The 14137-nt window shown below is 34.8% G+C and overlaps 1 protein-coding gene across 2 annotated transcripts in view; it reads left to right on the top strand.

Moving 5' to 3' along the window:
* The window catches only part of LOC112455678 (GTP-binding protein RAD), a 39194-nt gene that overhangs the window by 17623 nt on the left and 7434 nt on the right, over positions 1–14137 (top strand). For both annotated transcript variants that reach the window (XM_025017761.1, XM_025017760.1), the window contains exon 4: positions 8071–8283. In XM_025017761.1, the coding sequence (XP_024873529.1) occupies positions 8071–8283 (213 nt within the window). The remainder of the gene's footprint in view (positions 1–8070; positions 8284–14137) is intronic.

Here is a 14137-nt window from a genome sequence, read left to right as displayed (position 1 = left end):
TGTCTCCATATTATACAGTTAAGACAGAAATTTTTATAAAAATTCCAGAAAATGCACGTGCTTTACTTAGTATTAAAAATGTTGACACTAAAAACTCTTGAATAGTCGTTTCAAGAAGCAAGTTTGCGTAAAATTGTGATAAAATTTGTGAGAGTCGTGTCGCGGAAACGAGGCACGTTAACATGAATCCTCGCGTTGAATGCTGTAATTAACGTAATTTTTCAGCGTCTTCTTTCTCACCGCGAAACAACGAACCGTATTATTCGCGACAAGAATCGCGAACGATAAATTAGTCGTATATCTGGCGGTTAAAAAAGCGCCACTTTATTTGGAGCGGGGGCGGAGATGGGACCTGTTTGCGGCACGTGACACTCGCTTCGACTTTGACGATCGAGGAACTTAATAATGCATGCAACCGAAATTGAAATATTAAACGGACGTAACGGAGTTAGCGGCCGCGCGCTAGCCGGGTCGCTGTTTACGGCTGGTAACCGCTACGTTACCTCGGAATGATTTGATTGCGCACATCGCGATCGATATGCAGACGTTCCGTGTGACTATATACTGGTAACGCGTGCGGCGGGGGGTCCAACTCTAATGCCTTCAGCTCTCTCCCGTCTATGCATATGATTCCGCATAGCCGGCGCGCCGCGGGCAAATCTGCATCGGGTCGTATGTGCGTCGGTGTTGCACACTGCACCGCCCGCGTGCCACGTATGCATGCATGCATGCGTGTGTTCCCGGGTGTATATCTACCCGCGGCCACGCTCTCTCGCCGTGCGCGGCTGATAGACGGCAGATTGGTCCCTATAGAGCGACGCTGTGGCTATATCACTGCCGGGGCTTTCAAATGTGCTTCCCCCGACTGCTTAATGGAGTTTAACCGCGACGAGAGACGTCGACAGAAATTTCACATCGTGCCAAGCACGACGGGACGGGGGCGGCGACTTTGTAACGGCGTGGATTTCCATAAGTCGATGTGACCGCGACATATAAATTGAAAGTTCCCTCTTTCTACAAGTTGACTCGTCATTTGTTCCGACAACCAAGTTGACGACTTAATTTGAAGTTACATTATTGTTTACGTTTATGTTAAGCACAGTAATATAATAATTCGCGCTTCTTTTCCTCCTTTTACAATGAGATGTAAGAAAGAATGAAAGCACTTCGCCGGGGACGCGAGCTCAGAGTGTCTGGAAAGGCTTTTAGGCTTATGGGAAAACGGAGTCTACCCCGCAGAACAAGATCTTAGGATTATTAAAGTGCTGCAGGGTTAGTGCAGATGCGTTGTAGAATCTCTTTACTGAAAACTGCTTACGATAAAATATTTTTATATCAATGGCAAACTGCCATTAGACCGTCTGAATATTCAGGTGTATGGTGTATGATTCATAATCTCTAACATTTCTATTATTTTAAAAGTTGCTCATGTATTGGATTGAATCCTTTGTCTATCTCTCTTTGGCAGTGTTTGCATAAGGAATATCAATATATTCCGTCTTCTAATATTATTTCATATTTCACTGCGCGACGTTTCATGTCGCACAGCCTTATTGCTGCTCCAAAATATTGAATACGCCCTAGACTAAATACAATGCATCAAAATAAATATGTACTTGCGCCTGTTATTGGTTTTTGAAAAGAATTCTGAGAGTACTCCGAGCGTATTGTGAGAATGCTGAGGATTGGTACTTCGCACTTTAAGTGAACAATATTCATCGTCCATCCAAGACCAGATGGGTGACCACATTTTTGTCTGATTGCCGACGATATACCCGTCCTCTCTATCATCCAATTTTCTCAACGACAGAAGTCGAAGATAAATGAAGCAGGAATTTTTCCATCAAACGAGATTAGAGAAAGAAAATTGGATGTTTTATTTCTTTTATTATTTCGACACTTTTATCGTGCTTCTCATTGGCTTTTATAATTAGTTACATAAAATTGTAGAAACTTTCAGTCATCTACATTCTTTTGCGAAATATGATTGTGCATTATGTTAAAATGCAATCTCGATAAAACGATTTCATAGGATTGGTATTTTAATAACATAAATTTAATATATAATTATATTTGTATATATGCTACCTATAAAATAATTATAATTTCTATTTTAATTATTGCGTGTAAAGGTTTTTATTATTAATTACTAACTTATTAACAGCAATAACTATTTAAATATTTAATATAAAAGCCATTTAATTGAATAACTTATAACCCCGTTTAAATTAATAATGAAATAATTTAATATAACCTACGGTCTCTATGTACTTTTTACGCGAAGCAGAAACATTTTGCTTTTTTATTTTGTTCTTCTGGCTGTGGTGCCTAAATTAAAAATAGCGATATGTATAAAAAAAAGGCGAACAGTATCTTCGTTCTTTCTTTCTATTGACTTTGCTGTATATCGATTGGAATATAATTCGATTTTGTGAGCACGGGAGTGTGTAAAGGTACAACGTGCGCTTTCCATAACATGCTTCACTTGCCGTGAAACTGACTTTCAGGCTCTCCAGGCCGATAACCCATCGGATAGTCGACATCAGAGGAAAAATGAGTAGGCGACAGCAGAGATGACGACAGTGAGACGATCAGCGTCTCGATTACCGTCTCTGATGACTGCCAAATATGCGTCACCAGAAATTTTTGGAACGTGTCACACGAGAAATATGCAGCTGAGACATGAAAGTGATATAGCTTTTATATAGCTGCAACTCTGTATACGATATGTTAAGAATCTATTTCATCATTTGCTTTATTTGCGATATCATTTTTGAATCTCTAAAAAATTTATCTCGTACAGTTTTGTCGCTACGCTAGATTATATTTGACTCGAGACGCTGATCGACGGTGAAAAAAAAAAATCAAAACGGAAGCAGAAACCGCTCTTAAACCGAAGGCTTTAAAGATTCAGAAATCCGTGTTGTTTATACGTATCGAGAATCTTATTTCAAATTTAAAAACGTGAAATCTAAAAACTGTCCAACGCTTTTAAACTATGAAGCTATTTTAAACCTGTACATTATGAGCTAATAAACGCAGCAATATTGACTAGTACAGATATTCTATTTCCAAAATCTGACCAAGAGTTTTCTACTTAATTTATTTTGAAATTATACAACATATAAACAACATCAAAGTCTAAGAGACGCCTGCAAGTCGCCTTTACACATCTTGGATCAATGAACGTAACGGTTCAAAAGCAACAGGGTTGCAGGACATATGCACGCGCACGCATACACATGCACGCACATAATAACATTTACACCCACATAAACACTTAACTATATGTTATAACGACATCAAACGACAGTATTAAAAGATGGTGAATTTAATCGCGTCGTGAAATCTTGTCTTGCGAATCATTCCCAACGCGGAAACATTGCGCGCGTCTGAGTACGCGCAAAACAATTTGGCAGCCGTCGTTCGATCGTACACATCGAACGTTTAAACTTTTATTAATAGAATCTACCTCACTTATTCGATGGTCAAATCGGTGCACCTGTACCACGTTGTCGTGCCAACAGCTATTCGCTCGTCGGAAACCAGCCGGCGCGCGAACGAACGCACAGCTAAAGGGGTGGACGCTTCCCCATTTCTCGCCGTGCAATAACTTACTTTCGCAAAAGCGTGAAAAACCTTGCACCAATGCATCACGGCAGTTCAGTCGAGCGCCGCATGATATTTTTATCAAAAGCACGTGGAAAATAACGGTCCCGCAGCGACCCGCAGCCCGTTCCTGTCAGCTGACATTACCTTGCAGTAATCAATGGTGTATTGCAATCGACACCTATTTTCCATTCGATTATATATCATGTAAATAACGATATACATTTATCAAAGCTGCGTGTGCAGTAAAATAATTTATATACGTTTCTATATAATTGAGATCGCGCCGAAAATCATTGTTACCTACAACAAATAAATGGCATTTAAATCACATATCATACTTTTTTAAATCCCTTCGGATAACATTTCGTGATAAATGACATTTCGTGATAAACAACCTTTCGTAATAAATAACAAAACTTTTATTATCGTTGAAATCGGAAACTATTTAGAAAACACGAATAATTTTTCAAAGTCGGCGTTTGTTTGAAACATTTGAAATATTGTCATCATATTTTCAGTCTTGCATTATTTTGTATTCGATTATAACCGCATCTAATATATCGTTTAACATCGCATGTCGTTTATCATGTGTCAGGTGCTGTGCGATTTGTCAAAATTTCATCCGATTCACATTATTGTCGCTATCGTATCGATAAAAATATAGTTGATGACGCCTGGGAAGAGATCACTGTTGCTCTAACGCTTGCCTGACTATCGTTTGAACGTGATACGAAATTTTTCCGGATTTAACGAAGTCGGAGCGGAAATCGGATTGTACCCGCGAGTTGTCCGCGCTGTCCAATTTTCTCTCCATTTCTTTTCTATCTCACTCTCTCTTTAACACGCGTGCGCGCGCGCGCACGCGATCGATCTTCCCGTTTTCATTCATTCGTACGTACAAGTACGTGCGCACAAGTAGCACACATGTCGGACTAAACTTCGCGCTGACAAAGGCGCGAGACAAAGGGAAGGAACGGACAGACGAACGGACGGGATATCGGTATTCTGAGTCGCTGAACAGGACGTGCGTTGTTCTGCTAACGGTGGTTGACAGCCGCACGTTGACATCGGCGTATACACGTGCATGTGTACGCGGATGCGGGCATAAGTTATCAAACGCGAGCTTTACACGTATGTGCTAACGTATCTATAATAAATGCCTGTGAACATTTTGGCAGAATCGATTCGAAGATCTCTTATTTCTTGAAACAATTAAAAGTACAATGGCAAAATTAATTCTTAATGGTGTTTACCAAATTTTCAACGAAGCAGGTTTAATATGGAAGATGGCATTTGTTTGCTGGAAAACATCTGCAAAAAATATTATATTTTGTTATTTAAAGATTGAGAGATATATAGAGAGAAAGAAAGAGCGTAGATTTTTTTTGATAAAAAAAATGCACGATTGCGTTGCTCTAATAATTAAGCTTAATAAAACTAATACGCCAGTATTGTAAAATCAATAATAAGATAATATATAAAAAAAAATAATGAGTTCTTATAACAATTAATACTTATCTAAATGAAATTATACATGTACAGAAATAAAATTATATTAAAAGTAAATTTAATTAAATGTAAAACATAACTAGAGAGATGAATTAAAATGACTTTGACATGGAAATAGCAGTCGAAATTTCAAAATATTTCACTTCAATCAACACGTAATTTCGTGAGGCGCGAGACTTGGATTTGAGTCATCTCGCGCGTATGATACAAAACTGATGTATGAATCACCTCACAGATAAAATGGTTTCATGAATCATCTCAGGTCTATGAACCTCTGAATATGCCTAAGGTTTTCGTACCACATCTGTTATTTTATTCGCAAATTTTCGAAAAAATTAAATACTTGTAAAATCTAATACTAGATGCAATAAAAATAAATGACTTTTTCTACTATTTTGCGTATATACGGGATGACGAGTGCCATGGCTCTCGGGCTTCGTGAGTAATTAGTAACTCAAAGGTCCGTGGTTCGATTTCGACCCGGCTTTCATCCTACATATACCTCGTTTAAGAGGTGGAAGGCCCATTTAAAATGGGAAGTAAAGTTAAGGATTAAAGTTCCAATGGATTAATAATCCGTTTAAGAGTTTAAAAGAATTATTGCATAGTGATAGTGGTCGACGGTAAAAGAGATTGATTGAAATATATATATTAGGATTAGAGTTGTTTGTGTCACATTGCCTTGAGCAGAAGACACCAATCTCCCTCAGGACCGGGAAATCAAAAAAACCCCCTTTTATAAGTTATCACATCTTTAGAAATGCATTTTAAAAATAAAAAAATTACCTATTTTAACGTCTGTGAATTTAATTTCTTGTGGCTTCTCTAAGAATTCTTCCGTACGTTCAGAATTACCTAGTTGACCATGATTATCTTTTCCCCACGTATATACCTTGTTGTCCTCAGTAACCACCACGAAAAAACTATCGCCGCAAGAAAGGAAAATGACCTTTTTTTTTTCCTATTTTACGTATATAAGTGCTTCTGTTTATTATCATTTTATTTTTTCTATAATGGAGTAAAAATGGAAGTTTTTAATCGATCCCCGTAGAGTTACAATTCTCATCCATGACTACCCTTCTCCTCTCACTTATAATCCTTTGGACCAACGGCTTAAAGTCTCTTTCCGAAAGACGGAGCCCAGTTTGCTCCGCACAAGAGCCTTTCTCGCACGAAGAGCGCAGCTTTCGAAAAATAAATTCCATGTTTACGTGCTCAAGTGGACTCGAACCTAGTTTCTCAGATTACGAGTCTGGCGCTCTACCACTAGACCACACTGCCGCCCCATCATCTTTTCTATATTTTTAATGTTTTAATTGTTTAAATCTAATTATTAAGAAACCAGGTATTTTACTTAGAGTAATTCAGTTCGTTACATGTGCACATTCATGTTTAATGCATTGAAGACAACCACGCTGTACACAGGTGTGCAACTTTCGCCTTGTTAGCTGATTCGACCTGACGTGCAATGCAACGTAAATGCATTAACACGAAACCAGAAGCGTGTTTCACATTCGAAGTTTACTTTTGCAGTGTCTAAGGATTATTTACAAGTTTGGCTACACATCGATTCGATGTTCGTATTATCAGCAATGGCCGATCGAGAGCGATCGTGTGAATCCATTACTTTAACGGCATCTCCGTGCATTTCCACGCAAATGCACGAATCTAGGAACAGTCGATCTTTGTGTCAATACGGAATGCTTTCGTGTTGGTTACATTAAGCTGCTAAATGTGTTTAACTATCAACACACAGTTGATGAGTTTAGTTTTCCACAGAAACAAATTTCCAGAAAACATGTATAAAAATAATCAATAGATTTGTTCTATTGATTATTTTTATACATATTTCTTTGACTAAATAGCAAATAATCTTCTTCTTTAATAAACATTTTAAATTATTAATTTTTCTTTGTTACGTCGATATTATGCCTGCTAAAAATTTAAACGTTTTTTTAAAATACATTTTAATAAATGCGTAAACGTATCTGTTTTTAACAATAGACATATGGTCATATTAAGTGTACTCTAATATACTCTATAAGTATACTCTGCAAATAATAAAAAACAATTCATAACTTTTTTTTATTCAATTCTTGTAATTTTCGATTACGTTTAAAAAGACATATTTCAATAAGAACTGCGAATTATGTACGTGTAGTTCTTTTGAAAACCGTGAAATTTATTTTATATTTCGCGAGGATTGCGTTATTAAGAGATGAAATTCTCTGTTGAGAATTCCGACCGTCCCATTTCAGCTCTTCCACCATGGGTACATATTAAAATGATGCCCACGCAAACTATGGTATTAGTGATATTAACCAGGGTCAACGCGCTGTAAAGGGCGTGATGATGTTTAGAATATACAATGTGTTTTGAATACAAGAAAACGTGAATATGCACAGAGATATATATTTGAGCAATGCAAACCAAATGTGAACACGGAAAAACGGATTAGCTACTATAACAAATCTGGTCGTAAAATATAGATAACTAACATTCTTTGCAGGGAGAGCTATAATTTAGCAATAGTAGCAAAACTTTAACAAAAGGTTTTGCTATTATACTATTGCTAAATTATAGCTCTTGCTTGCAAAAAATGTTATCCATATTTTACGACTAGATTTGCTATAATAGCCAATCGGCAATCCTCTTTTCCCGTGAATATATAAATATTAAAGCACACACAAATTACGAAATATAAAAGAAAGGGGGAACACGGAGATTCACAAAATTTATGTAAAAAGAGATGTTGATGATTCATAATAGCTATAACTTTGATAACGATAAAGTACATCTGAAAAATTGTTACTGTCATTTATCGTTTATCGGGCTGTTATTTTTACGACGTTATCGATTAATCTTTATACAAATAATTGTATTAAATTATTACACATTTGTGTATGTTTTATCTATATGATGTTTTGACAATCACTGTATGTTCGATAGGTGTCGTCAACAGAGGAGATTCATTTAGGAGAAGAAGATCGAGATCAAATTCTCTAGCGCCTGCCGATCAGGAGAACGAGGAACGACGACTGCCGCCCAAGGAAGTAGCTTCACACACCGTCGCTATGTTAGGTACAAGGGGAGTTGGGAAAACCGCCCTTATCAGTCAGTTTATGACCAGCGAATGTATAAATGCCTACGATAGACAAAGAGGTGAGTCTTACATCCTGTCACGCTATAGTATGATGTTTTACAGTACAATATATTGTAATAGTCGTGATGAAAACGCGATTTTAAATTTAAGAAAAAGTCACTTCTTTATTGTAACATTATTTTTTATTGTTAGTTAATACTCTTTAAAAAAATAATATCTAGGTGTTATTTTCAACAATTTATAAAAATAAACACGTTACAATCATGTTCAATGAAAAGATTTTAATAATAGTGTGCACGTTATAAATATTCTAGAGTCTTGAAATCGATTTTTTTTTTAATGAAAAAGCCTAAGCAATTTAATTAAAAACATTTACGGATTTTTCTGAAATATATGTGTTCTCCGATTGTTAATAAACAACGAACTTACTTATTATTCAATATTAAGTAAATTTTATTACAACAAAATCTTTGGTAAGGAAAAAATAATCTCGAACCGCAAATGAAAAAAAGTTATAAAAACCTATGGCACATTTAACGAGAAGTTTCCGGTTTCCGTTATATTATTATTTCGATCAAATTTCTGAAAAAATTACGAGTGATTCCTTCGATGAGTAAAAGCACAATGCGGTGAGAAATATGTAAACATAATCTTGTTCGAAAGCACCCAGAATTACGTCTGTTAATAGAATATTTTATTGCCACGTCGTGTAAACGTGACTATCACGTGGAAACGGTTGCAGGGAGGAAATTGACGGACATTTCTTCATCAATTCTATGGCAAATAATCTTTATGGCAACTTTCAACGGTTTATACTTCGCACCCGGCACGATCGTCTCGTAATATCGCGTGAGTTTACGCGACGGTGTGTATTTCGATTGCGCGCCCGGTGAAAAACGGCATCAGGCTCCGCCTGAGAAAGACGTAGTTTCCGGCTTCTTAAGCTCTTGAGATATGCGCTATTCTCTCCGAATAAGTAGGGATTGAACGGTACTTAAGTCGATATCTTGAAACGAGATCAAATAATACTGACATACTGCTTGATGAAAAAAGGGACGAATAACCCATGCGTCTGACCATACAATATCTTTTCCCCTTTTGTTTCCATTTCATAGAACAATATGATTTTTCTTATTCAAGATTATGAGATATAGGGGTAGCGAATATACATAAATCGAATACGGGATAGTAAAGTAATTAACACAATTTAAATATAGAGCAGAAAAAGTGGGAAATATAATAATATATGTAAAACTATAAAAAATATATATAAAAGTAATAGAAAATACAACGTACTTGAATACAAAAATATATGTCTTTTACTATTAAATATAATAATATTCATTACTTTATTATTTAAAAATTAAACTATTGCGACAAGTAAAATGCATACAAATTGGACGTAAATATATAAAAAGCAATATATTAAAATTTTTTAATATACAGTGCAAGATTGCAGTGATGTAATTTGCTTGCCTAATCAAAGGCAACTTCTAAAATATCTTAAATCTAATATACGGGGCGTTATTGAATTGCTCGGTAAATACTTTGCAGGCGAGTTCTTTGAACAAATTAAAATAAATATTTCTTTAGCAAACATTTCATGGCGCTGGTTTATTTCTCGCGTCCCTCTTAATCTTTAATATCTTTAATATCAGATATTTTAATAACTCAGCCATAAAGTAAAATTCCGTTAAAGTAACATTGACAAAGGATTTACCTCAAATTAAATGGAAAGTTTTATAACTGTATCTCGTTTATGAAAAATCTTGCGCTATTAATCACTTCATCCTCACAATTTTTCTTTTTTTTAACGCATGGTTTTACCGCATAAAAGCTCTCGAATCGTGAGTATCGTTTTATAAAAACGCTCGTCACCTGGTATCGATTACTAAAGTGTCAGTGATATCTCGCGTAATATAAAATTTGCATCTAGGTCGAGGACCGTATGCCATCTCGACGACGATGTGAATTATCGTCATCCTGCCATTCTGCCAACCGTCCATCTTTGCGATGCCCACCTGTTAAAACATACGCGACTTTCTCATCGTTCACGTGTCATTCTTAATTACCATATTTTTCCATTAATTTTACTCATGCAAGATGACTATATTTCGATCTTCGTTAAATAACGTTGATTTAAAAAAAAAATAAATTTTGCTTATTAAAAAATGTAGTTACATATTATTTCTTACGCCATGTCTTACATCAAATAACTGAGCAAGACAAGTAATTAAGTAATGTCATCTCAATCAACTTTTGTGCTTACCTTTCTCACGAAAAATGTTCCCTTCTAGTAAATTTGATTTAATAACGTTTGCTTTATAAATCATAATTAATCATGCAAAATTTCTCGAGTTGCTTGTTTTCCCTCGCAGCTCCTGCTCCTTCTCATTGAAAAACTTCCTCACAGCTCTTTCATTGGTGCTAAAGTATGATAAGCGAGACGGGCGAGGCATTGTTTCAGTTGGACACATTCAATCCGCGTTCGGCGACGTCACCCGGCGCTATTACGATCGATATTCGTGCGAGCTATCAAACAATGGGGCATGCTCTCGCGCATGGTAGAAAAAATCTGTGCCCTGTATTCCCTCTCTTCCTCTCCTCCTCTTTCTCTCTTTCTCTCTCTCTTCCTCACTCGTGCTTTTTTTTTATATATCTCAATGTAATGGAATTTTCTATTTATGTCTAGTGCGCGCAGGCAAGCGGCTTTCGCGGAGATAATGGTTTCGTATAACGGTAACGAGAGCCCCGGTGTAAACCCTCGCAACACTTCCTGCGCGAAACATTTTGCACATCGTTACCAAACGTATAAAGCTAGAATATGAAACATGAACATATTCCATTAAGGCAATAATAGAGCTTCTAATTTAAAGAAGAGATGAAATTTTTAATGTTAATTAAATCACATGAAATCCTGTTTGCGAACTAATGAAACATAGTGGACGCGATATTTTCGCTGTGTCGTGAAGAATAAGTTCGGGAACGAAACACAGTGACTCGTGCCAAATCCTATGGAATTATCAAGGAATAAATATTGCTTCTGCTGGCGTGCTCCAATTTATGAAAATGTTAACAACTTTAACTCACTTCCTTGCATATTTTTGTTGCTTATGTCAGGCGGTGATTCTTCCTATTGTATATACAGTTACTCTGCATTTTTCCTCGTTCTCTAATCTTTTTGCAGATGTTATTACAAAGTTTCTTCTCGTTTCTTCGTGATCGATGTCAATCGAGTGCCCATAGATTTTATTTATTTCGCAATTCTTTTTCGTGTGGATTATCAATAAGATTGATCTAAAAAGAAATAAATAAAGTATTAGTATAACTCGACCTTTTAGTTTTCAGCAAGTAGTTATAAAATGTGTAATTACAATGTGAATAAATTATGATCTTTAAGAAGAATAAATAAAGCACAAATCAATTGATTGACTTTTGGCTGTTTTTCGCAAGGAAAAAGCCCGCCTCTTTGATTCTTGATTTTTTTCTGTTAAAATCTTTCTTTTTAGAATAATTATTCAATTTCTAATCTAAATACAATCTCTCTCTCTCTCACTCACTTTTATACGAGAAAAAAATGTTTTCTTAAAACAAAATATATGTCTCAAGAAAACAATTTGTCCACCCATTATTAATTATACGTAATATTATATTTCATCAACATTTTTTAGTTGATTATCTTCATTATTGACGTAATTTGTTTAATAATTTAATCGTGACACTCACACACAATTATCTCTATGTAAATTTATCGAATTTTGTCATTGCTAGCACGTCGATGAACCTATTCTCGCTTATTAACCTTATAACCGTCAACCATCGTTTTTTTAATAATGTTCCTCAACGATGCGATAGAAATTATGCGATATAAATGAAAATGTGATTTGTATAATATAGGAACATGTTTTGCGCGTTATGCGCCCCGAGTTCATCCTGTATTCTAAAGTGCATTAGCGAGTACATTTTAATCACTGGGATTATAATCATGTTTAGAGTGACAAATCGTGCATGCATATGGATTACGTTCACATTATAGCACAGATACATAATGGTGTCATAATAACTCAATGAGCCCATCAGTTGCGCGTATACGTGTATAGTTTTGTGACATTCTGCAATTTATCTCAAAATCTTAAGCACATTAATATTTATTACATTATCTCTGTTTCGTAATTAACTACCTGAAATTCATAAAAAGGTATTTCATTTATCTCAATTATGTATTAATTAATAATGTAATAATGACAAATAATTATGTTAACACATTAATACAGCAGGGTTGTATGTTTCGAATTACGTCTTAAGTTGATTTAATTATTATTTATATTATCGGGTTTGCTACATAAATTATACATTTTAGGATTAAATAACTAATAATTGTAGACCGCTGCTGATAAATTTTTATTACTATATTCCAGGAAAGAGATAAAATTTTTTTATTTACAATCCATTTGTTTTATAAGTATTATTTATAATATTTACGAGAGTTTTCCGATGTTATATGTTTACTTTTGTAAACATAGTCGGGATTTGCGTAAAAAGGGATGGTTTGCGAAAATGAGTTCAAGCAAAATGGAGCGGAAATCAGTTCCACGATCAATTACGCAAAAAGCTTAACGGCTAAGCTTTTGCGGAAGATTCATGAATGACGAAAAGGTCAATTAAACCGTTATGCGAGATGATTAATGATTGTTATAATTGTATTCAGACCATTTGATAATAAAATGGAAAAGGATATTGTACCTTTGATGGAATAAATTTTTTCAGACTTTAACCAAAAAATGAGACTGACATTTAAAGTGACAAAGTAATTTAAAAATTTATGATCTTTCTTAAAATATGACATAACTTATAGGAATGTCGAATGCATTGAATTAAGAAGAATAAATTTTTCAATTTGTAATTAAATAATTAAAATCTATGCAAAATCGTACTTTTCATTCAGTTTATTACTCATTTTTTCATTAAGTTTACTCAATTTACATGCCTGGTAAATCTGTATATTTTCTACACTGTGTAATTTTTTTTAACTTATTGGAATATGAAAATTGATAAAACAAATTAAATGTAAAATTTTTCAATTTCTTTGAAAAATACGTTTGAAATGTATGAAAATAAATGTTTAATACTATTATATGAAGCTATATTTCTGATAAACAAAACAAGCAAATGTTGTGTGTTAATAAAAATGTGCTAACGCTTGAAAGAAACTTTTCGCTATAGATATCAACTAACGCCAGAATTTCCACGAAAATTTTAATATTCTCTTGTCAGATGATTTTACAAACGATAAAATTATTTTTTAATACAATGCAAAGTCTTTCCAAATGAATTACTGTATAATCTTATATGACAGAGTAGATTTTCAAATGTATAATATGCCTGACATTTTTATCGAAATCGTTGGACGTGGGCAGAATCTGCATTCTTCCAAAATAAAATGAGCAAAAGGGAACGGTATAATTAAAACGACAAACGACAGGGAAAATAGAGGCAAAAATAGTCTTACGAGTCCGCCTACAGTCACGTTCAAAATTTCTGTATACGCGATTCTATTCCAGTCACACTCCGTATCGTTGCGTTTCGTGTGGATTAAGATTAGCCACGATCGAAATTGAATCGAAAGCCGACGCGAGCAAAAAGAATTTAGGCTGATGTCAAGTTTCGCGCGATAATTTTGCTGCAAATTGAGATCGAGGCCAAGAGGCTACTCGTTGCGTGAAAGAGAAAAAGAGAGAACGGATGCTATATTTTTTAATAAATATTTCTCTTCCCTACTTTAATTAATTGCTTATAAAAATTATGACATTATAAAACATTATAATATATGTATAATATTGCTATAAAACTAAAAATACATCTGTATCTGATAATAAAGTATGCAAATCACATCCATTAAAATTATATATTCTT

This window comes from Temnothorax curvispinosus, unplaced genomic scaffold (assembly GCF_003070985.1).
Source record: "Temnothorax curvispinosus isolate PA1 unplaced genomic scaffold, ASM307098v1 QBEX01006321.1, whole genome shotgun sequence".
Taxonomy (NCBI): domain Eukaryota; kingdom Metazoa; phylum Arthropoda; class Insecta; order Hymenoptera; family Formicidae; genus Temnothorax; species Temnothorax curvispinosus.
Note: the sequence above shows the minus strand (reverse complement) of the source record. Positions and strands in the feature narration are given on the sequence as shown.